A 23,915-nucleotide genomic window follows, 5' to 3' on the forward strand; every position below is an offset into this window, starting at 1 on the left:
ATAAAGCGTGCATGCATAATAACTCTGATTGAATTTGTCTGAAATAAATAAATACCTGAAATAAAATAAATTATAAAAAGCCTTTTTTTTATTTCATCATTTCACATTATAATTTAGTTTAACTTGACTACATCTAAAATAATTAAATGTAAAAAAAAAAAAGGATATCTATTAATGAAAAAAATCTAAACTATTAAAAATGACAAAAACATACAACAAAATTGCTAATTCTTTAAATGAAATGAAACTGAAAATATAAAAATGTTATCTCAATGATACTAAAATAACATTAAATAAAATATTCTTACATAACATAATTTTGTTAGCTGCGATGCTTTGTGGATAGGACTCAATAAGGAAATTAAATGTTGAAATTAACTTATTTTATGTGTATGTTTTACATTAATAAATTGTTATGTTTGATATGTTTAAAAGTCTTTATTTGTTGCTAAATATCTTACATGTTAATTAAATTGACATGCTAAATAAATTACATTAAGCATGTGCTTTAACTGAAATAGATAAGATTAATTGGTTTTAGGACCACCACTCAATTAGTTGGAACAAATTTTTCAACACAAATGATCTTCGTTGGTTAAAACTTTTTTGAATTTAAATTGAATGAGATGCTGTTGTAACTCCAAAAGACTGATGCAAACTATTGCATTTAATTCTCATGGTTGTTGAGCCAAAACATCTGTTTTTAGGATGCGACTTTCTAATATTAAAACACTGTTTAATTAACAAGCATATTATTAATAATGACAATATAGTCTCTAAAACACAACCCCACAAAACGCAATCAAATAAGCGATGCACATCCAGAAAGAGGCAAAAGTTGGTTTAGCCAAGCGTCTCAGCTGAATGCACCTCAAAAGGACTTCACTCAGTGTGCTGATTGTTTTTCATCTCTGGGCCACACAAGGCCCACCGCATCCTCCATCCCACCCCTCGGCCGGCAGCTAACTCCAGCCTGACCCGGGCCGTGCAGATGAAAGCCTCATCAGCACTGTGGCTGGCCACATTTACAAGTGAAAGACCGCCAATAATGGGGTGGTTAGGGAGAAAATGAGGAGACAGAGGGGTGCTCACAGATGTTGAGGGGGGTTGGGGGTATTGTAGCAGGGACAGAGGGGACTGGCGGAGGGGGGGTGATGTTGTGCCTTTTTAGACCTGATTTAGGACAGAATGGAGAGGTGTCCGAATGAAGGGGCCAGTGGCCAGGCGAGGGCAGGCGCTTTGGAGAGCGTGTGAACGGGAGCACTGGGGTCAACTAAGAGCAGAGGTTTGGGGGAGGGAGATGGGTCAGTCTGTTGCTTTTTGTAACAGTTGAAAATCCTTCCTTTGACACCACCCAAGGTGAGGGCCTACACTTCCTCTTGGTATACTGGATGGGACAGATGAAGTCATCAAAGTGGGTATTAGTGCTTTGTACGCAGGTGAAACGATAGGGACAGCTTTAAGAGCTTATCCACTCAAATTCAACATGGTCTCAAAGGGTTTCATGTCCAGCTCACAGTCATGGTGTCCTTCTCGCCAAACCGGCAACAGACCAACTAACACCTGCTAGCGTTTCCTGCTGAGAAACATTTAATATCCTTTGGTAAGTGGAGGAAGACGGGCTGTCAGAGGGAGTGGGGGGGCTTTGTGTCATTCTGTCCATGATCAACAGTTTTGTGTTCCCACAGTAAGAGACTTGGAACGGTCATATGTAGGGTGGGACATAAGAGAAACACCCATGACATTCAAAACATGATGTGGGAAAAAAAGATCTTGAGGATTTAGAAGAGCAAACTGTTGAAAGATCTGAAAAGTTGACAGATTAAACTTGATTTTATTGTTGTGCATTGTACCTGCATTTAACTTTTGCATTACTGTACATGATTCAAATTAAATAAAAAAGAAAGACAAAACAAAACAAACTGTTCATAAAGACAGATATGACTGATCAAAGAATAGAAAAGTATATCATTATTTCCTTTACACTGCATACTATTCTAAATGAATGTGCAGAATAACTGTACAATGTAAACAACAATGAATAACACTGAAATTGGATATGCTTAGATTCCATTTCTATTTATATCAGGACAGTTCATGCATAAAGTAGCTTTCATTTTCCCTTTAGTGTTTTCAATTAAATAAGGGAACTGAATATTAGCTCTAATCCTTCAGTGAGTTTTATGAAGGAAGGAGGACAAAGAAAAAAAAGTAATATTTCAAAGCTGGTAATTTGCCTCAGATCAATCAAATTAGACAATATGGCATCTCAGATAAAAAGAAATAAGAAAAAAAATATATGCATAAAACATTTCTTAATTTTGATGTGGTACCATATAAAATTTTCATTGACTGTATTTTTGTAATGTTCACTCAAAAATGAAAATTAAGTAATCGTTCACTTTCTCCCTATTGTTCCAAACTTTATGCATACATATATATATATATATACATACATATAAACAAACACATATCATAATAATGTACCTAATAATTTCATTAAAGTGCAATTATTGAAGGGTTATATAGGAGCCTGATAAAAATGCTAATTTTAGAATAAAATATCTAACAGCACTTTCGCATCTTGAACTCTTCAAATGATGACAAGAATTCAGTTTGTGCGAACTCTGACTTTCAGACATTATTATTATCTTTGTACAAATACTTTCAGATTAATCTGGTTAACTATTTAAATACTAAAAGAAAGCTATTATACATTATTTACAAATTTAATATGATAAAAAAAATACAATGGTATTGTGGGACAAAAGAAAACCCTTGCTTCAAGTAGGCACTGCTGCCACCCTGTGGTCAGCATAAGAAATACAGCACTTCGTTCCATAGTTAAATGAATATCCCATGATGAAGTTCTGAGAGCACTTGATTTGTAGTTAACTGCACACTGAAACTGTGTGTCGTAGGCTGTTTCACTGGTCACACGGCTCTCCTTACTGTCCTTTAATTAACTAGCAACAGGCTTAATCCATGCTGGATTAAAAATGGTAAAACCAGAGCTAAATTATCAAATTCTGCTCACTCTTCATCAGACCTCATCCATATGGATGAAACATACAAATAAGAGAATGTCCCCAAATACAGGTGACTCTACTATGTAGCTCCATCATCAGGGGCTCTGTGCTCGGAGTTGCTGTTAAGATCCTAAAGGGATTTCACTTGGACCCTCAAAGGAAAAAGTTAACTTTAGCCGAGACCAATTTGCAGCCAGTGCTGGAGAAGTATTGGCTGTCATTTGGTGTGTAAGTCATGGCGCCCCCTACCGCTGATGCCAAATCTGCCCGCTGACACTCCCCACGCTGACAGAGCTCCCGCTGGGCACAGCGCTCCACGTGGCGCCGCAGCAAGGGGAGGAAAGGCACAAAACGTGTGATAAGCTTTTCTGTAATTACTCTGGAGTGGTAGAACCCACCTGGGAAACAAAGTTCACCCACAGATTAGATTGACTTAACAGAGGAAAATTGTGCAACATATAAAGCACTAAGATTAGCAGCTACAATTAACATGATTAAAATGAAGATCTATGACACGCACTGTTCTTGTTGTTGTACACCGCATCAGCAACACTGTCCTCCAGCTCTTTCGGGAGAATGTCCTCTCGATCTCTACCTGCCTGGCGGCTCTCCAGCGCTACTCTGTTAATTACCTCCTGCCCTACAGTACTGAGAAAAAAAGAAAAAAAGAAAACCGGTAAAGGGATATGGCAAAGTTCATCCAAACATGAAAATTCCTTTATCATTTACTCATCCTCTTGTTTTTCCAAACTTACAAGACTCCAGTTAATCTTCAAAAACATCAATTAAAATATTTTTTTTTATGAAACCTGAAAATTTTGAAAGTCCAAGTAACCAAAACTTAATCCAAAAAGGTCATAAAGGCAACGGAAAAAACTAATTTATATGAATTGATTAGTTTCAAACAAAGCCACTGTTCAAATGGATTCATTTTACGAAGCATATATGACCTTTTTGGATCCAACCCAGACTTTCACTGGAGGGACAGAAATCTCTCACGTTTCATTCAAGTAAAAGTCAAAGATTAACCAAAATAATAAGGGCTTGGATTGATATAATGGACAGGATAAGAGTATTTTTTTGGTGAACTATCACTTTAATACATAAAATTATTTGCTTTGAAATGTTATATTGCACTGAAGGACGGAAGCCTGTCCCATATACGCATTTAAAATAATATTCGATTGATTTACCTGATAAATATATAAATGGCTTTATGGTAGTTTGTCTGGAACAGAACATGAAAGGGGCCTAAATGTTGTTCTAAAACATCGATCACCCCAGGAGGCATTTTCTCCATCTCATCGAAGATGAAGATTGAGCGAGCACAAGCTGTGAGGTTTCCCTCGACCCAGCGTTTTAGATCTGACTGAGCGCAAAAAAAGGACAAGTTAATGAACAATATCTAAAGAACTGTATGGATCCAGGAACTAAACATTAAAGTGTTAACTGGTGTAAATATCAATAAACACACACATACCCTGTACTGCTGCACCCTGTCAGCCGAGGGGAAGTGTAAGGTGGGAATAAACTGATGGATGTATGGACTGCCCATCGCTGTTCCGTAGATGTGTCGTCCTATCATAGAGCTGACCAGACTTTTTCCAGTCCCAGATGCTCCGTGGAAAGACAGCACTAGTGGTCTGTCTGGGTTTTCATCCTGTAAAAAATTCACCACTGCTTCCGAGACAATATCCTGGGCCACATGTTGACCATAAAGGTTTTTATAAAGGTCCCACTCAAAACCTGGGAAAACACAGGCACGGTTGGGATGATTTCAATTAATATTGTTTAATATAATCACTGATGCATTTATTGTTATGATAAAATGTCTGTTACTCTAAAATATGTGTAATTTGCCCAGCTAAATTGATATGTATATAATTATGTGCACTTCAGTATTACATTAAAAAGTATTTATAAACATAACAAGTAATAATAAGTCAAATAATGGAGCAAACATCAGAAAGAATATATCGCAAATGCATTTTAGCATTTATTCTAGTCAAAAAGTGATCTGTGTACAAAGCTGCAGACATATACTGTGAACTATGCAGCATTTCGTTTTACATTTGTCATCTACCATTAATGGTTGAGTTAAATCTGGCGTATGTGGTATAAAGAAATAGTGTTTCATGTTTATCTTGAAAGAAATCCTTTGGTTTCATCTGCTGAAGCTGTAAGCCCCACTGAGTAAGTTACTAGAGAAGCTAATGCTAGCTGTCTTCATTCTGAAGAGACAGCTGTTCATATCCCACACACACACCTTACCTTTAATGTCTGGTTTGTAGTCACAGTAGCAGCTGTCAGATATTGAACAAAAAATAGACTTCATCTCAAAAGCGGTACCTAAGGACGTACAATAAATTAAAAGAAGTATAAGTATCATTGTAGCTATACCCTCGGAGCACCGCTCCAAGATGATGTGGCTGGAGGAAGCACAACTGTTACAGCTCCACAAGACACTAGAGGGCAACAAACTGATCTCACACATTCCCACGAATCGGTTCTTTCGAGCGGTTCGAGCAGAAGGGCGATTCACTGAATCTTTTACGTTGTGACGTAGTTGCGTAAGTCCGTGGCCCCAAAACAAAATGAAACCTTTTGTTTTTCTTTTCAAATAAGTTTCTTAACGGTATTAATTGTAATATTACGTGCTCCAATACCTTTTTTTAATATGCAGCCATGATTTTTGTCATAAAAATCATAATTTACAAACGAAATATGCATTTACAAACTGTATTTGCACCTCTTTGCAGAATTATTTAGCAAGTTTTAATAAAAAAAAATATTAGGTTAGACTATATTCTTTGTATAGCCTTAGTGGAAAATCAAGTGGTAAACATATTTCCAGTATATAAGTAACCTTTCCCCATATCAGAGCATGACTGTTACAATCATTACGAACCGGCATGAACGAGAGAAAAAAGTGTGATTATGATCAGCACGATAAAAATGAAAGTTCTTACACAAGAACTAGGGCTGTCTATATAGGCCATGACGAGAGAAAATGATTCTGAATCAATAATGTTTAAATCAATTAGACATTAAGAGATTCACTTCACCCAAGATTCACATGAATATGATGTGGCGACTGGTATCAAAGTACATGCACTATAATTACAAATCAGTAAATGTTTGACAATAAATCAGATAAACAAAATTTTTTTACTTGGAAACATACACCACTACACAAATGGAAGAAAAACAAAGAATAAATCATAATTTTTAAATGATGTGTAAGTATGAAATAATATATAGACTTCAAATCTCCAAAAACTGTACCAACGAGTAAATATTACCCATTATCTGATTATTATTGATTTTAAGAACCAATAACAGACAATTAAACACATAGTTCAAAGTTCAAAGTTAACGATATTAGCAAAGTTAAGGTTATTTTGTCTTGAAAATATAACTTTGGGTATGAATTTTATATACACTATGTAAATAATAACACTGAAAATCAAATAAGTTAAAATTGCAAGAAATGATGAGTTTATATACAGTGGCAGTAATTTATCCCCTTTATAAACCTATGAACAAAAAATAAAGAAAAATCAACATAACTAAATAAATTGATAAAACATAGTGGATCTTCTGAAAATAGCATGTGAGTCATCCATTCTGTCATTTTGCTGAGTCTGAAAGCTCAAGCCTGTTGGATAGAGCTGTTAGCACTTCATCAAACTTTGAATAACGTTCATCTTTATTTCTTTCCACTCCACGGCTTCCCCACAGGAGACGCATCTGAAACTCTGTGAGGAAGACCTCCCAAACATCTGCTTCCTCCTGAAATCCTGCGAATGAAAAATTCTGAAATAAGTAACATTATATATACCTCACCTAAAGCATAACGTTCACTGGGTGTTACTCAAATGACACCCAGTGAACTCAAATGACATTTCATTTATAGCATGCAAATTTTCTGATTATTTTTATACCTTGTCTTTAAAGCAGTCAGGGTTTAATAAATGCAACCATTTGTTGTCTTTATGCAGATATATTAAATAGTACAAAAATTCTGTACCCATTAGAAACTGTTTACGTAATGAAGCCATTACCCTGCAGTTTAGCCTCTGCATTTGCACTGAAAATCCTCCCATTGCATGCGATCATACGTGCAGCATCCAGATGGCTCAAGACCATGGCCACTCCGGTGTCTGCACTTTCCCATGACTCCTCAAGAGCCACACTATTTCTTTCAAGAAGAGACAGCAGAGGGAGCACATGGGGAAAAGTTGTGTCTGTGGGTCTACTTATCTCTGAAAGAGAGTTTGAAGTTGTCACTTGAAATGTTAAGCCAACAAAATCTTTAAAGCAACTTTGTGTGAATGAATACCTTCTCCGTCATTCATCATCCTCATTGAGGGTCTAAGGGTTTTCTCATAAAGAACAGCACTTTCGGTGTACTTCTGACGTAAAACTGCCCATGTCTCATCCAAGCGAGCAATCTAAAAACGAGAAGATTGATTCATTAGAAAATTATAAACACAGCATTTACTATTATCATTTTTTCTATTTATTCTTACGAAAAATTATTTTCATAAAAAATTTATTTTTATTCATTAAAAAGACTACTTAATAAAACGTTTTCCTCATAGTTCAAGAGAAATGTTTTCATCAGTCTTCCTAACCTGTGGTAACTCAAGGCATTTCATAACTGTGGCAAAGCCAAACAAATTGCCCAAACTGCTCTTGAGTTCAGAGGCCAGGCAGATGGCTCTGTGCAGCAGGGTGGCTCTTTCATCAGCACTTCCTGTGCAGCCCAGCAGCTGAACAGCCAGCATTATGGACATAGTGTGGAACCTGAGGGGCAAAAAAAAGAGTTATTTGGTGTCATTTAATGTACAGGTTGCCATCTCACAAAAATAATTAATTGAACAAAGTGGGGATCACCAACCTTTCAAGCAGATCTTGACGGAGATGATGTCCATGTGGGAGGGTAAGCAGCTCCAGTCCTGAACTCACCCCCATCCCTTTCATCATATCATCAGATGTATCCAGAATTCGAGCAACCTGCAGAGTGAAGATGAGTAATCATGTTATTCAAATGCACAAATGTCTTATTTGTCATTCATAATGTAACTGAAAAAAGAACATATTTAAATGTTCAGAAAATCAAGTATTTTTGTGATCATTTATCAATATGACTATAATAACAATAATAAACAAATTGAGAAATATTACCATTTTAATATTTCACCTTTAAAAATAAAAAAATATTTTAGTATTGAAGAAAAATAATAAAAACTGAATTATAAGCTGGTTGTGTATACATTTTCACTCTGAAACATTATGATTAACTGTGCAGGCCTTATAAATGCCAGTTATTTGAATGAATGAAAAGTAATCTAATCACAAAACATTAATGCAATCAAACTTGCCATGCAGTCAACTTTGGTGATATGTAATGCCATTGTCTTTATATCAACTTCAAACAGGACATGCTTCACTTTTTTCAGTATTGTGGTCTCCAAAGGTTTATTTTCTGGGGGCATCAATGGTGATTGGTACACAATAGGTTTGAAACAGGAAACTGTGTCCATGGTGAAAGGCACTAAATAATCCTCATCATACTCCTCTCTGCGATCCAAAGTCTGCATTTCATGTCTTACAATGGAATAATTTGTTGCCACAAGGTCATCTTGAGAAATTGCTAGGTGATTTTTGGCATGGTTTGCTACTCTGCTGTTTTGATGGGAATGTGTTATGGAGGACAGAAGATGCTCTGTTGGCTCCAGATATATGAGAGTGTTTTCAGGGGGAGATGAACAAAGCCGTATTTCACTGGACTTCTGGAGAACAGGTGATGAAGGAACTATCACAAACTTCCTGTTTTCAGAGGGGCTTTGTCGCCGCCTGGCTACTGGAGACATAAGCAGATGCACAGTCACAATGCTATTCTCATACTTTCTGGTTTTACTTGATTTGATGGGAAATGAATCTTACATGTGCTCATTTTTATTGGGGAGGATGACACTGCAACACACTGCTCTATGGTACCTTCAAAACTCCTCACAACATCACTGTGGAATACAGGACAGGGCAATCAATTATTAAACCAAAACCTAATCATTTACAGGATGAGAATTATGAAAAAAAAAGTTTTAATGTTTTTGACAGAAGCCACTTCTGCTTACAGAGGCAGCACTTATTTAAAAAAATACAATAAACATAGTAATACCGTGGAATATTATCACAATTTAAAACAACAGTTTTCTATTTGAATGTATTTGTGATTTATTCCGGTTATGGAAAGGCTGAATTTTCAGTAGCCATTACTCCAAGTGATCCTTCAGAAATAATTTTAAAATGCTGATTCTAATATGCTCATTTATTATCAGTAAGTATTGGTACTCCATTGCTGATTAATGTTTTTGTGGAATCTGTGATACATTTCTTTAGGACTCTTTGATGAATGACATTTTCAAGTGAACAGCAGTTATTAAAAATCTTTGTCTTTACCGACAAAGGAACTGTGTCGCCATCAAACATCGTTTGTTTAAGCACCCTGACTAGCCCAAAAAACCAATGGCTCAACCAATGGGATGTGTTAGGGGTGTGGCTATGGGTTTGACTGACCAACTGTAGTCATTATTTTTGTTTGTCGACGCTTAAGTATCAGAAACGACACAGTCCACTTTTAATATCAATGACTGATTTTCTGAACAACTTCTATCATGGAACTCACCTCTGTGGTCTTATCAGCTCAATTCCCAAAGCCTCTGTCACAGTTATGCTTTCCCTCTTCTTTTGGCTTCCCTTCTGTCTGGTTGGTGAGTTCACTGGGCTGTTTTCCACACCTGGAAGCCCAAACATGGTTTCTAGGTATCTGAGTGGAAGTGTCCTGTTAACTGGTGAGTAAATGTAGGCACCACTCTGCTTTGTCAGAGGCCTTTTATTTCCAACACAGGACTGGACCAGTGCTGGCAGAGAATCAAACGTTTCCTCCTCCAGAAAGTACTGTACATGAGTATATGTCTTATAAGATCTGAGCAGAACCTTGTGGATGAGGAAATGAAGAGCTTTCTGGTTCCAGCAGCAGGTTAAGACATAGTCTCCAAGGCTAGTGAGGGAGTCACGGACCAGAAAATCCCCATCCCGTTGCAAAAGAGACTCAGAAACCTGTATTTTAAGATGGGAAAACAATAGTCAAAACAAGAACATGTAAATATGTGAGGATGTTAAATATTACTCTCTTAAAATAATGGTTATCTATCGTTCCATGAACAACCTTTAACATCTATGGAAGCTTTCCATTCTGCAAACATTTTTACGATTAAAAAGGTTTCTTTAGAATACTAAAAAGTTCTTCACCGAAAGATAAAATGTGGTTCTTCTAAGAACTGGTAACTAAAAGATTATTTTGAGGGAACCAAAAATGGTTCTTCAATGGCATTGTTAGGAAAAAATCTTTTTGGAACCTTTATTTTCCAAAAAGAGTACAAATATTTACAAACTCACCTCCCAAGGTATGCGACCATGGTACCAGCCATGACTTGATAAGTTACAGCTGCTTAATTTCAACTCTTGTTCCAACTCTTGCTTCAGTTTGTCTGATGGGGAATTCAGTTGGCATGTCTCTTTAGAAAACTAAAGAAAATAAAGCAATGATGAGAAACCATAAGAACAAAGAAATCATGAGAACCTTCCTTTGAAACGAATGACTCAGATTGCGGTTCTCAGCTGTTAAGGTAACATCACTGTGTTTAGAGTTCTTAATAGACCAATATATATCACTGCAGTAATATATGCTAACAGCATTGTGTAGAGTCTCACAAGCAACAACTGGCCCCATTATCCAATCTATTTATATGTTCTTCTGGAGCAATAAAACTGATAAAGTTCGACTTAAATGATGGGAAAACGTCCTGCATGTTAAGTAACTATTGTGCAGAAAGATAAACGACAGTAATGGTGAAAATACTGCCTTTGTTCTAGATGCTACAACAACTATCAGTGGTATAATGTGAAACATTTTTAATTAAATGCGAGCCTGTATTCAGTTGCTCTAAAATAAACAGCAACATTTGGCACCGTTGGTTGCCTACAGTAACCCTGTTTGTCCTCGGCCATTCTGAAGTAATGGGCAGCAGTCCAAGCCCTTTTGTGTCACCCATCCTAATTCAATTAGAGTTTAATAGCGAAGCTCTCAAATTCCTTTGTGACCAACACTTTGTGTCACCAGCAAAACAAAATAACCTTCATAATGCAGCAGTTTTTAGCTTTAATTGCCAGTACTCAACCTAATGTTGAAGGGATAATTCATCTAAAAATGAAAAGTTTGTCATTTGTTTATTCACTTGCATGTCATTCCAAACCTGTGACCTCCTTTCATCTGCAGAACGCAAAAGGAGGTATTTTGTAGAATGTTGATAACTAAACAGTTTCAATTCTCTTTAACTTCTACCGTATGAAAAAAAAATACAATGGAAGTCAATGGGAATGGTTTGGAATGTAAATGATGGCAGAAATGTCCCTTTTGTGTGTACTATCCCTTCATAAAAATGATATATATGACTGAAAGCCATAAACCAAAAACTGAAAGTTTCCATTTAAATAAATTTCCGCATAATAATGTCACAATGTCACCCTAAAATCTGTCAAGATGTAAATTACAATTCTCAAATGGTAGCCTACCTTTACATAAACGCCACTGTTTTCCATGAGACCTGAATGCCTGTAAATGCAGAAAAGTGATAAAATTAGACCGGTGTCGTAACCAGTGTCAAAATATTGTAATGAGCTATGAGTCATGTGTTAGTTGCTGAGTGGAAACACTTATTCATTAGCATAACTTCACATAGAATATGAAGTGACAGTCAGGTGGCTCCAAGACAGCAAACTGTCACCGGAAAAACACATGCTGCTCTTTCCCATGAAAACTATTTCATCAGTGCATTAACTGTGGACCACAGACACATCTGACAACACCCAGTTACAGCCTGCTATGTCCATTCCCAAACAAAGAGCCTCCATGCCAGACTGCCTGAATATCTTAGAGATTACAACACCAGTTCCCTCTCACGGTTTCACAATCAGATATTTAACGTTCTGTACTGAACATGGGTTCAACCTCCTGGGGTGAAAAAAAAAGCTACTTAGAGAACAAAATGCTACACACATTCCTCAATGCAAATTCAGAAAAAAAAACACAAAAATCATGAAATCTGAATTTCTTAACAAGTGTTTTGTTGTTTTCCAGTATAAATGTAAAAATATATTTTTTTGGTTATAGAAAGTATATTAAAGTACCAATAATATAGGCCTACCACAATTTTGTTTGCATTGAAATGTAACATGTTACTTTATTAACTGGAAAACAAAACAAAAAAGCTCATTAAGCAAATGACTTTCCAGTACATTAAGACATGTGGCATAAGAAGACACTTCCACACCTTATGCTGATGTTTTCATTATAAACCAGACTTCTCCTATACAACAATAAATAACCTCCACTCAGAAAAGGACTTCAAAAATCACTTGTTCTCAGTAGAAAATCCCTCTGCTCACAAACACAACATCCTTTATAACTGAATGAGGATGAGCATGCTTTGTTGTTCTGTAAAAAAAAATACAGTATCAAAAAGTATATGGCATAAACATATTAAAAAAGACACTTTAACTCCTTAAACCAATAGTATTCAGACGTCCTTCAAACTGATTTTAATCATTTTAAAAACCATGAAATAACCTCCTACCGCGAAGGGATTCTCACCAAAGTCCTTCTCTTCCTAAAACCTTTGTTAGACCCTCCAGAAGAGCGACATGCGATGTGACAGGATGAGGAGCACGCACTCTGCGCACATAGTTTCTCTGTGATCTGCTCTCGCTGTGTTGTCGAACCGAATTCCACTGGAACTGGAGGAATGTCAGACTCAAAAAGCTGAGCGCGAAAACACTTTTCCAAACGGCAGTTACATAATAAGCAGACTCCCCTCCCTGAACCTCTCTACTCCTCTCAGACACTCATAAACAAGCACCATCTATCACTATAAACACAGAAGTCTTACGGACAATGTAACTTTACCCTAACATACCCATACAGGGAATGCAACTTCTATGATTAGAAGACCTTAAAGTTACATTTTCAAAGTAATTTTGTAATACCAGACCTCAGCGATCAGTGTAGAACGCATTGCTATAGAATTTCACTTTCATTCCATGTTTTAAAGTTGTTTAAACACCCTCAGCTGTCATTAACCACTACATGGCCATGAGGTTTGTCCCGCGGTGAGTGAGGGAGTTCATCGCTGTCATGTGTGCATTTCACGCGCATCTCTTTTGACCGCTGACGCGAAGCGCGGCTATCATTCTTTGCTACAATGTCATAGTGTCTCATGAATCATGAAGACATCGTTTTTTTCTGTTTCATCGTTTTTTTCTTTATCATCAATGCCCCTACAACTTGGAATCATCATCATACTCAGAAAATGGCTGTTATTGTACACCAAAAGCGTTTGTTTAGACAGTTCAGCAATTATTCGCAGATGCCCATGCTCTCATTTAAATCACTAGCCTATATTATTCCCTGTGCCAGTCTCTGAGTGGATCAGCTTGCAGATAAAGCACAGAGGTTTTTTTTTTTTTTTTTTACTTAAAAAAGCGAATTATTATTTAGCATTTAAAAATGGCATAAAATAAATAAATAAATAAATAAATAAATAACCTATAGGGGGAGACCTGGGATGATAGTAACACTTTTTATTTGAGGGTCACCAACTTTTAGTGGTTGTTTAATTATACCTCTCAAACTTTGATACATTGTAGCATGGCCGCCATGAGGTAAACGCGGTCCGGACCTCTGTAAATTTTTCATGTTCGTAAATAAAATGTGTTCTCTGATTGACTAATTTGCTGCTAGACTCCTCATATGAATGTCTGCATGTATAATTCAGAATGTTTAGCGTCCGTGGTATGAAAATGATCGCTGCGAGACACTTCCGAAGTGAACGAGTCTTCAGAGAGTTGTGAGTGAGAGCGCGAGACGCAGCCTCCGTGTGATCCAGCTTTTATGAGCGTTTTGTGATTTGTTTTTTTCCACTGTATTTAGTACTTTATAAAGTTAATAAAGTAGGAAGTTGCAGTTTAGAGTCAGCGATAACTTTATCATATCTAATTTTCAAAATATATGAAATAATTTCGGTTTATTTTATTTATTTATAGGTTTTTGTTTATTTTAATAACAACATTTGGCAACATTGCATCACCGGCATTAGTCTGGCAGTTTAAAAAAAAGGCAGCAGCTATTTACACTAAGTGCAAATATCTATAGATTCCATATATACTATATTCAAATAGCAGGATTTTCTGCTATTTATACTAGCTACTTACTGCAAATAGTGGCAATCTGCACCTCAATAGTACATAATAAAACAGTTTGCAATAATAACTAATTGGGTCTAATTCAATGGATGCCACCTTATTGGGACAATAAAGCCCTTCCTACTCCTAACCTTAACTTTTTGGTTTAATTAGAAAAGGGAGACATTTTTTTTGCCAAAAGGCGGATTCGAACCCGGGTCATCAAGTCAAAATATGTATGACACACAGTTTGTCTGTCTTTTGTATTCTTGACTATCCGAAAATAACACCTTTGGTGGGCAATATGTATGTTTGCATGAATAATAAACAACTGATAAAATTATCCACCCCATAAATATAGTATTAACAAACTTTGATGCAATAGGGCATGATTTAAAAATGAGCATCCCTCCAAAAACATCTACATTTCTGTCTCTTTTCAAGTGTTTGAGTATATTAGTTGTATTTATAGGGGTTATTATAGCACAATTCAATAATAAGGGGGTTATTATCACTAATTTTCAAAGCCTGGCAACGGCCATGCATTGTAGCCACATTTGTCTACTACAAATAAAACTCACTTGAACTTGTACTACACACTCAAAGATCATATGAGTTAATGTCAAATGCAAAGAGTTCTGTAGTTACAACCTACCCCACTACTGGGGTGAGTTGTAAAACTAGCTGGGGGTAGATGTAACAATAGGACGTACTGTAAATTGGTGAAACAATATCCACACTTTCCAGATTATGCAAGAACTTTATTGAAGAACAAAAATGAACAATTTAAACAAAACTATTCTGCAACTTTAAACTCAAGACTATAACAAATTGCTGTGTGTATGTATATGTGTGTGTTGTATTTTGTTAGAACTTTCATCTTAACATTATATAAAATGTGTGTGTGTGTTTCCTTTGGAACTTTAAACCTAACACTATATCAAAGTGCTGTGTGTGTCAGTGTGAGTGTGTATTCAGTGTATTTTTCATAAGGGTTCAGTCAGTCTCACAGTTGTGACAAATGTAGATGGCTACCCCTGGGGTGCAGGCTTCGTGGGCCCAGAACTGACCAATTGGGCTTTTTGCTTGTTTACTTAGTTTTTTTTCTTCTGTCTCTTCCCAGACACCAATCTTTTTTTTTTTTGCCCTTTCTCCAGTGTTCCTAACATTTTAAATGAACTGTTACAACTATCCCCAACCCTAGCAACCATTACATAGCTAACCCTTTTAGCATGTGGGTTTGAAGTTAGCATTAATATCTAGCATCAAATTAGCATTAATATCTAGCATCAAATTAAACTAGAGAAACTGCTAATTAAGATTAAGTAAACTTCACAAATTATTTTCTATACTCAAAATCCCTTTTTTGGTAAAATTGACAGTATTGCTCACAGACACGTCACTTCTCTTGTAAGCTCAAAATGGAGATGGGAGTACAACATATGATATGGATGACATCACCATAGGTTGTTTCTGACTGGTCAAACTGACAGTGTTACAACTAACCCCATGTTACAACACTCCCCAGTCTCCCATGCTAATACTGTTTTAAACTTATTTACTTTATCAAAATGTCATGCACACCAATGAAGCTCATATGTGAAGATTCGGTAAAAATATAGGCCTCCTATTTTAACATATTAATTGTTTATAACTTAGTAAATAAAAATGGGAGTTCCTTAAGGACAATTTAGGAAATTGCAACAGTTGTGGGCAGTGTAAAGCAAATTCTTAGAAATGCGTAAGGATGTGAACAATGAGAATGAGTCAGAGTCCTTTTTCTCAGAGTCATTAGTTTTTAAACTGGTTCTAGAAAACTGCTCTCATGTCAACCTCAGGTCAAATTTGACTCATATTAACATTTCACAACTTTTGGGACAAAAACTTAAAATCATTTATAACATTGCAAATCTGTCATAATAACCTCTGCTAACTGAACAGTGTAAATCTTAAAGCTTAAAATAGAGTAATAATAATAATAGAGTAACATAGTTAATTGTTGCACATTCTTTGCACATCCGTCACAACAATATGCTGTATAGTGCTATTAGTAGCTATGTTTAAAACATAACTTCACAGGGTGACCTTAAGCCCCATTGTGACCTGTAGAGAACAGAACCCTATGCATGAGCGAAATATTAGTAAATGCAAAATATCCAATTTTGATATAATATATATATATATATATATATATATATTCAAACCTCACATCCATGGCAACAAGAAACAATTGCATTTGCAAGTTTGTACTTCTCAGGCGGTTTCGTTTAAAGTAGGCTATAGCCTACGTAAAAACTCAATACCTCCGAAAAATGATGGACAGGGGACCGGAGATAAATTTTTTAAAAAGGAAAGCATGAATCCTGAGCAGAAAAACGACGAAGAAATGACAGAGAGTGACAAAAAGTTTTACCGGGCTCAAATACGCGATTTCGAGGAGCGACTGGAAAGGTGAGAGTCTTTTGCAAGTTGACACAACCTTTTTTTCTACATGGTTGTTTATGTTACATTAGTCACAAGTTTATAGGAAAATGCTTCTGATTTTAGGCTATCTCAGAAAAAACTCCCCAACCTAAAAACAAAAATGCACTCGTAGGCCTACATTCTAGAGTAATGAGGACCTGCAGCAAACACTCACCCAATGACGATGCTGATTTGACAGCTTGATTGAAGTCAGTAAGATAGTTTTGGATTAAAACATAGGCCACAAGATTTTAATAGCATCAACAGAATTTAGCTCATAATATTTAATTTGAGTTTAGGTTATTGTGCTGCTAATGTCTGTACCTTTGAGGAAACTAAAATGAAATAGACTTTGGATTATAATCTACTGTTAATAATTAACCATGGCAACACACTTCAACAAATATGTCATAACATATAGGAAGTACTTGCCTTTTATACGTTATTAAGAACTGTGACCATGTCTTTTTTTCTTGCAGATACCAGCAAAAATGTGATGAACTGGAGGTTCAGGAAGAGGATTTGTACTCAAAGATCAATAATGTGGAGAAAGAGAAGAAAGACATAGTTATCTACCTAAAACGCACACTAGCTCAAAAAGAAGATGAACTGATTGATCTGGCTGAGACGTTATCAAGACACCAGCAAGCTCAAGAGGCTGAGAGAGAGTCCTTTGAGTTACAACTGAGCCTGCTTAGACACGAGCTTCAGGAAAATAAGGAAAAATTCACATCATGCTTGGTACTTCTAAGGAGTCACATTTACACATAGAATACAAACATCTGATAAAATAAAAACTTCTATGAATGATCAATAACGGGATATACTGTATATTACAATTCAAAATGTCACATAGATTTTTCAGGTCTTAGCTGTACTGAGTCATTAAACATCATCAGTGCCTGGTATTAATAAAATAACCTTACAACCTAAAATGTGTTTATCTTTTTGTGTTCAGCTGGTAAACTGGCGTCTTTGGAGGAATTTTCTATGCAGAAAGAGAAACTTATGGCTGAATGCAGGTGTTTGGAAGAGCAGCTTCAAAAGCAAAAAGAAGAACATCAAGCACAAATCTATAATCTGGAGAAAAAAGCTGTACTGGACAATGACAGGTGAGCATGTTCATACTCATTGTTCAGAGATCATGGAAAGTGCAAGATGAATATGATTGGATAAATAATGAGTAATGACCACTTTCATAAATATTGTGCATCATTTGAAGTCTGAAGCCATCAGTGGCGAACATTAGAAATGTCACACATGTCAAATGGGTGATTGTTTTCCATTCATCTTCTATTTTCAATGCAAGATTGCAATGTAAGGCCTTATTTATAAATGAAATAATACAATTAATTGTTTTAAAAACACATACAATTCTTGATCTTAATAATGCATTAGTACATTTTTGAAAACAACATTAACTACGATTCATAAATGCTTTAGAAGATTTTTTCAGTGTAAGTTCATGTTAACTAAGTGTTACAATATTAAATATTTGAAATATTTATTATATTATTACCTTTAGTGGTCGCCACATGGAATGATCTGTCATTTGGCAAAGGTTTTAGGAACAAAAGACAAACAAAAGCTGAAGCTAAGAGATGGAAGAAAGAGCTTGAAGAGGAATGGATGTTAAGAAAACAGCTAAAAACAGTTCTTGAGGAAGCAGCAGTAGCTTTAAAAGAGGCCCTAAGGGTAAGAGTGAAAATAAACAGGTCAATTATCATTTGGTTTAACAGCAAAGTAAATAAGCAGTAGTTACAGGAGGTCCCTAAAGAGGAAGACTCAGAACTGAAGATTACTGTCAGACGAAATCAGATGATGCAGAAGCTGCTGGCTGTGCTGAACAGCCAAGCTCTTACTGACTTCATACCAGAGGCGACTTGCAGTCATGATCTCAAAAAAGCCTCTGACATTAAAAGGTACACATTCATTCATTTTAATTCAGTGTTGTGGATTAAAATAGAAATGTAACCTATTGCAAGACATGCTATTTAATAACAATCATTTTGGCAATGTGATTCAGTGACTCTCATGCTTGCTTTTAATTCCAGACCAAGTGAACTCCTGCAGAAATCTACTTCATATCTGTCTTACTTCAAAACTGGAGATCTGGGATTGGTCCCTCGCAAAACAGCCACTACATCATCAAAAACAGGAAATCTCTCTAGGAGTGCTTATATCTATGTACATAAGTAAGTATATAGGTTATGGCACATCAACAGCACACACAGCATGTGATTATTAATATAACATGAAATATTAGTGCAGATTTTGATCAAGCAATTTAAATATTTGACAGTTTTCTTGTCTTCTAGGAAACAATCAAATGATAAATAACCTTTTTATTGTTATACTTGATCAAAGGGGTTGTGGGAAGTTGGCTATTTTTAAATAAGGTACTGTTGAAGTAGGCCTGTGTGTCATTCCAAATTTCATTGTGTTATTTTCATGTATTGTCACTAGGTGACAGTGTTGTGTCATTATGGATAGATACGTGACCGTGGCCTGAAATAGAAATAAAGTGCCTTTTTTTAAAGGATAAGGTGTACCAATCTTTCCCCTTCTGGTTCAATGTTATAGTTATTCAATATCAAACAATAAAATGTTTTATTCTAGACTAAAAGAATTATGGGGCAAGCAGATGAGATTGTGGTTTTATACTAGCTACTTTAAACAGGGATCTTTCAAAGATTTTCTGCTTGGTACGGTCCCATCACCCCCTGCTGGTGTGTTGTAAATACAGCAGACTGGTACTAAAACCAGAGGCAATCAAAGCACGCTCTGGGATGAATGATAACCTTTACCAGGCCCGGCTCCAGGAATGAGTCTGTGCCCATCCGAATGACTGTCTTGACCACCAAATCAGAATTAGATAAAGATTAGCTTTTTTTGTGCATAGATTAAAACTTACCTGAGGCCGACTGTATTCTGAGAAGTTTAAGATATAGCTTGAGACTGCCCAAACAATCATAAAATAACTCCAGAAAATTGCAGTATATTAGCTGAATATAAAAAATGCTGAATTCACGCGCCGCTTCAGTCTGTTGCAGAAAAGCAAAGGCTGAAAACGGGCTGCTATCATGGGGCGTTATGAGGAGTTTAATACACTAATATGCAGTTTTAATGTTTTTTAAAAAAAAAACTTCATTCAATAAAGTGCGGTCACTACATGGACGGGACACAATACAGGTGCATCTCAATAAATTAGAAAGTCGTGGAAAAGTTCATTTATTTCAGTAATTCAAATCAAATTGTGAAACTTATGTATTAAATGCAGTGCACACAGACTGCTGTAGTTTAAGTCTTTGGTTCTTTTAATTGTGATGAATTTGGCTCACATTTTAATAAAAACCCACCAAATCACTATCTCAACAAATTACAATATGATAACATGCCAAGCAGCTAATCAACTCAAAACACCTGCAAAGGTTTCCTGAGCCTTCAAAATGATCTCTCAGTTTTGTTCACTAGGCTACACAATCATGGGGAAGACTGCTGATCTGACAGTTGTCCAGAAAACAATCATTATACCCTTCACAAAAAGGGTAAGCCACAAACATTCATTGCCAAAGAAGCTGGCTGTTCACAGAGTGCTGTTTTCAAGCATGTTAACAGAAAGTTGAGTGGAAGGAAAAGGTGTGGAAGGAAAAGATTCACAACCAACCGAGAGAACCGCAGCCTTATCAGGATTGTCAAGCAAAATTGATTCAAGAATTTGAGTGAACTCCACAAGGAATGGACTGAGGCTGGGGTCAAGGCATTAAGAGCCACAACACAAAGATTTGTCAAGGAATTTGCTGAACCACAGACAATGTCAGAGGTATCTTACCTGGGCTAAAGAGAAGAAGAACTGGACTGTTTCCCAGTGGTCCAAAGTCCTCTTTTCAGATGAGAGAAAGTTTTGTATTTCATTTGGAAACCAAGGTCCTAGAGTCTGGAGGAAGGATGGAGAAGCTCATAGCCCAAGTTGCTTGAAGTCCAGGGTTAAGTTTCCACAGTCTGTGATTTGGGGTGCAATGTCATCTGCTGGTGTTGGTCCATTGTGTTTTTTGAAAACAAAAGTCACTGCACCCGTTTACCAAGAAATCTTGGAGCACTTCATGCTTCCTTCTGCTGACCAGCTTTTTGAAGATGCTGATTTCATTTTCCAGCAAGATTTGCAAAACTTCCTGCTGTGTGACGAGTGTGCGCTCTGGTTTAGTCTGCGCAAGCGCCGGAAATCACCGGAAGTGATCTCTAGTGCGTGTACGTCACTCATTGTTTACACAGAGATTTCGGAAATCTTACCTTTCACTGTTAAGATCTAAACATATTTAGAAGTACAGGAAATCGCAATGTAAGACGATTTTGATGTATAAACAGACAACATTGAATTTTTTTCACAACCATATTTATTTGAAACAGAATACACAGATCAAGTACAGAGCGATGGAGGAAGCATTCGGTGCAGCAGCACTTCTTCAAGCCTCAGAGAGACAGAGTAAACAGTAAACAATGAGTGACGTACAAGCACGAGAGATCACTTCCGGCGCTTGCGCAAACTAAGCCAGAACGCGCGCACATGTCGTCACACAGCAGGAAGCACGCGTACACTCAGATCAGTTGGACGTGGTTGTGTACAAGAGTTAAAAACGATATAAATACTGTTCGTTTTACACAAACCGCTCGTTTCGTCTCTTAAGTCATCAATGTGTACTTACAGAATTGTTTAATTTGGACTTCTCTGTGCATGCTCTTTGAGGTGGTGACCATAGACCTCCATTATGTGAGTCACAGACAAGAACGGTTTGACCTAAAAATATCAAAATGGAAACTACTGCGGAAACAAAGACACATACATCAAGGAAGACCTTGAGGTAAGCTAAAACATACCAAAATTTAATTTGAAAATTAACCATCCCACTGCCAGCAAACTCACCAGACCAGTCCTTTTTTGTTTTGAATTGAAAGTTGGGCTTTCATTTATGGTAATTCATAATTATTGTGACGACAATAGCATTTTTCTGTCTTGCGCTTTCAATATATTAGAAATACAACTAAAATTGAATGGGTGCATTCAAAAAATATTACTTGCAGTTCAGATTGATTACTTTATCATTACCATAGTGGTCTGGTCTTAATATTTTCCTCAAAACAATAATGTGATGTACTAGATATGATTATGGCCTTGTTTGGTATAAATAAAAAGTTAGTTGGAAAAAAAATCACCAGTGTAGAAACAATGAGAAAGAGAACAAAGGTTTTATTTTTATTATTATTATTCAATAAAGAAAAAAAAGTTTATTTTGTTGTGAAAGTGCATGACATTCATGACATTGATTCTGAGTCTTCGCTCACAAGGTTATAAGCATGTATTAGGCTACTATGTGTTTGGAAGGCTTTAATCTTTCAAACACAATACAATGCATATGTTGATGTAATGCGTAAATTCCCCAACTTTCTTGTGATTTGAACCCTTTTCACCTGATAATATCTATTTGAAGTCCCCCTAAGATTTAAAAATAAATATTTGAATAATTAATATAAGTATCACATTTCCATGTTTATGGTTCTCTAACGTTGGTTAATGGTCACATGCAGGTAAACAAATATTTAATTTACTGTATATATATTTTTTATTTCTTTGATTGATGCCAATTCAAAATGATTTATTTTAACTTTACATTTTATGATTTAATTAATTATTAGCTTTTCATTAAACCAACGAACCCCCTTCAGTTCATTTCCAAACTTGTTTGGGAAACATTGACGTAATGCAATGTTTAATGCACTTCTTGTTGTTATTCACAATGAATGGAATCACTTTCTCAATATTTGTATATCAATATGGTACAAGATTATCCTATTTTAAATCAATGTGACAAAATAGTAAAAAGTAATCTATAAGTAATCAAAAATTAGTCTGATTATATTACCTCAAATGTGTAATGGGAGGTCATTACGTTATTAACTACAATTTTTTTGGATTTTGGAATCAGTAACGGACTACAACTTGTAAGTAATCTACCCAACTAATAGTCCATGGTAAGATTGTACATATTCTTGTCACTCTTTCCAATTGATAACTGTATAAAAGCAGCAGTAGGCTATTTTATCATTCACTATGCAGTAATATACTACAGTTTAATAATACACACGTCTATAGAGACTAAAATATGACATGATCTTTTACATGGAAAGAAATGACAACAGAACTGCTTACATAAGTCAAAAGTGACTGTCACTTTTTTTTCTTTTTTACATATATTCACGATTTCATGCTTGCATATAATTAGCTGAGGTATGGTATGCGTATTTGGCGTGCTGTCTGGGGAAGGGCTCCGAGCTTGGGAATGGCCCGAACCTAGAGTACCCCCCTTCCCCGTCTATTTATAAAGTGAAATCGGAAGTGAGGAGATGGAGTGAAGGAGGGATGCTGCTAAACCATCAATTTATGTGGGGAAGTCGTGGCCTAATGGTTAGAGGGTTGGACTCCCAATCGAAGGGTTGTGAGTTCTAGTCTCAGGCTGGATGGAATTGTGGGTGGGGGTAGTGCATGAACAGCTCTCTCTCCACCTTCAATACCACGACTTAGGTGCCCTTGAGCAAGGCATCGAACCCCCAACTGCTCCCCGGGCGCCGCAGCATAAATGGCTGCCCACTGCTCTGGGTGTGTGCTCACAGTGTGTGTGTGTGTGTTCACTGCTCTGTGTGTGCATTTCGGATGGGTTAAATGCAGAGCACAAATTCTGAGTATGGGTCAACATACTTGGCTGAATGTCACTTTCACTTTTTCACTTTAAATTGATAGAGGTAAGTCAGTGATATTTATACTGTGGTATTGATTACTTGATTGTGGTCCACCCGTGTTGATTAGGCTAAGTATCTGACGCGCTCCTCCCAAATCTTGTTAATAAAACATCATTTACAATATAGGAAATGACATATTTATATCCCAACACATTACAGAGTTGAATTGGATTGTTATGTAATTATATATATAATAATTATGGAAAGCCCTTTTTTTCACCTCTCTGTGAACTGACGTCATATGGTCAGAAGTGTGATTCTTGGAGATTTCTATTTTTGCAGCATTTTTGGAATAAAATGAGGGTGAGTGTGAAGATTGCAACA

The 23,915-nt window shown here is 36.2% G+C and overlaps 2 protein-coding genes and 1 pseudogene across 9 annotated transcripts; 1 reads left to right on the forward strand and 2 right to left on the reverse strand.

Annotated features, from left to right (window-relative positions):
- Positions 1-1,814: 1,814 nt before the first annotated feature.
- tor2a (torsin family 2, member A) lies at positions 1,815-5,803 on the reverse strand. Its single transcript, XM_052557147.1, has 5 exons — positions 5,301-5,803; positions 4,510-4,775; positions 4,223-4,398; positions 3,550-3,677; positions 1,815-3,427 (listed from the first exon to the last, which is right to left on the reverse strand). The coding sequence occupies exons 1-5, from the start codon at positions 5,521-5,523 to the stop codon at positions 3,183-3,185; spliced, it is 1,038 nt and encodes a 345-aa protein (XP_052413107.1). The 5' UTR covers positions 5,524-5,803; the 3' UTR covers positions 1,815-3,182.
- Positions 5,804-6,178: 375 nt separating this feature from the next.
- On the reverse strand, positions 6,179-17,134 carry LOC127958322 (SH2 domain-containing protein 3C). Of its 8 annotated transcripts, none has more exons than XM_052557143.1 (11): positions 16,975-17,134; positions 11,673-11,712; positions 10,497-10,625; positions 9,724-10,157; positions 8,982-9,058; positions 8,417-8,898; positions 7,933-8,048; positions 7,667-7,838; positions 7,372-7,483; positions 7,094-7,294; positions 6,179-6,829 (listed from the first exon to the last, which is right to left on the reverse strand). In XM_052557143.1, the coding sequence occupies exons 2-11, from the start codon at positions 11,697-11,699 to the stop codon at positions 6,660-6,662; spliced, it is 1,920 nt and encodes a 639-aa protein (XP_052413103.1). In that variant the 5' UTR covers positions 11,700-11,712; positions 16,975-17,134; the 3' UTR covers positions 6,179-6,659. The 8 variants fall into 8 exon arrangements, with proteins under 8 accessions (XP_052413103.1, XP_052413104.1, XP_052413100.1 ...); XM_052557144.1 differs by lacking the exon at positions 16,975-17,134 and adding an exon at positions 13,148-13,321; XM_052557140.1 differs by lacking the exon at positions 16,975-17,134 and adding an exon at positions 12,831-13,121 and having other exon boundaries at positions 8,417-8,895.
- Positions 16,554-19,269, forward strand: LOC127958180 (cilia- and flagella-associated protein 157-like; annotated as a pseudogene).
- Positions 19,270-23,915: the final 4,646 nt, after the last annotated feature.

The sequence above is a fragment of the Carassius gibelio genome, chromosome B5 (genome assembly GCF_023724105.1).
Source record: "Carassius gibelio isolate Cgi1373 ecotype wild population from Czech Republic chromosome B5, carGib1.2-hapl.c, whole genome shotgun sequence".
NCBI lineage: Eukaryota > Metazoa > Chordata > Actinopteri > Cypriniformes > Cyprinidae > Carassius > Carassius gibelio.

Coding starts and splice junctions, on each gene's coding strand:
- tor2a (XM_052557147.1), bottom strand. CDS start 5,523: ATGTGTGAGATCAGTTTGTTGCCCTCTAGTGTCTTGTGGAGCTGTAAC. Junction 4,776..5,300: donor CTACAAACCAGACATTAAAG/GTAAGGTGTGTG, acceptor GTGTTTTCCCAG/GTTTTGAGTGGGACCTTTAT. Junction 3,678..4,222: donor GCCATTTATATATTTATCAG/GTAAATCAATCG, acceptor TTTTTTTCTCAG/TACTGTAGGGCAGGAGGTAA.
- LOC127958322 (XM_052557139.1), bottom strand. Junction 10,158..10,496: donor ATGGTCGCATACCTTGGGAG/GTGAGTTTGTAA, acceptor CTTAAAATACAG/GTTTCTGAGTCTCTTTTGCA. Junction 6,830..7,093: donor TGCAGAGGCTAAACTGCAGG/GTAATGGCTTCA, acceptor TTTCATTCGCAG/GATTTCAGGAGGAAGCAGAT.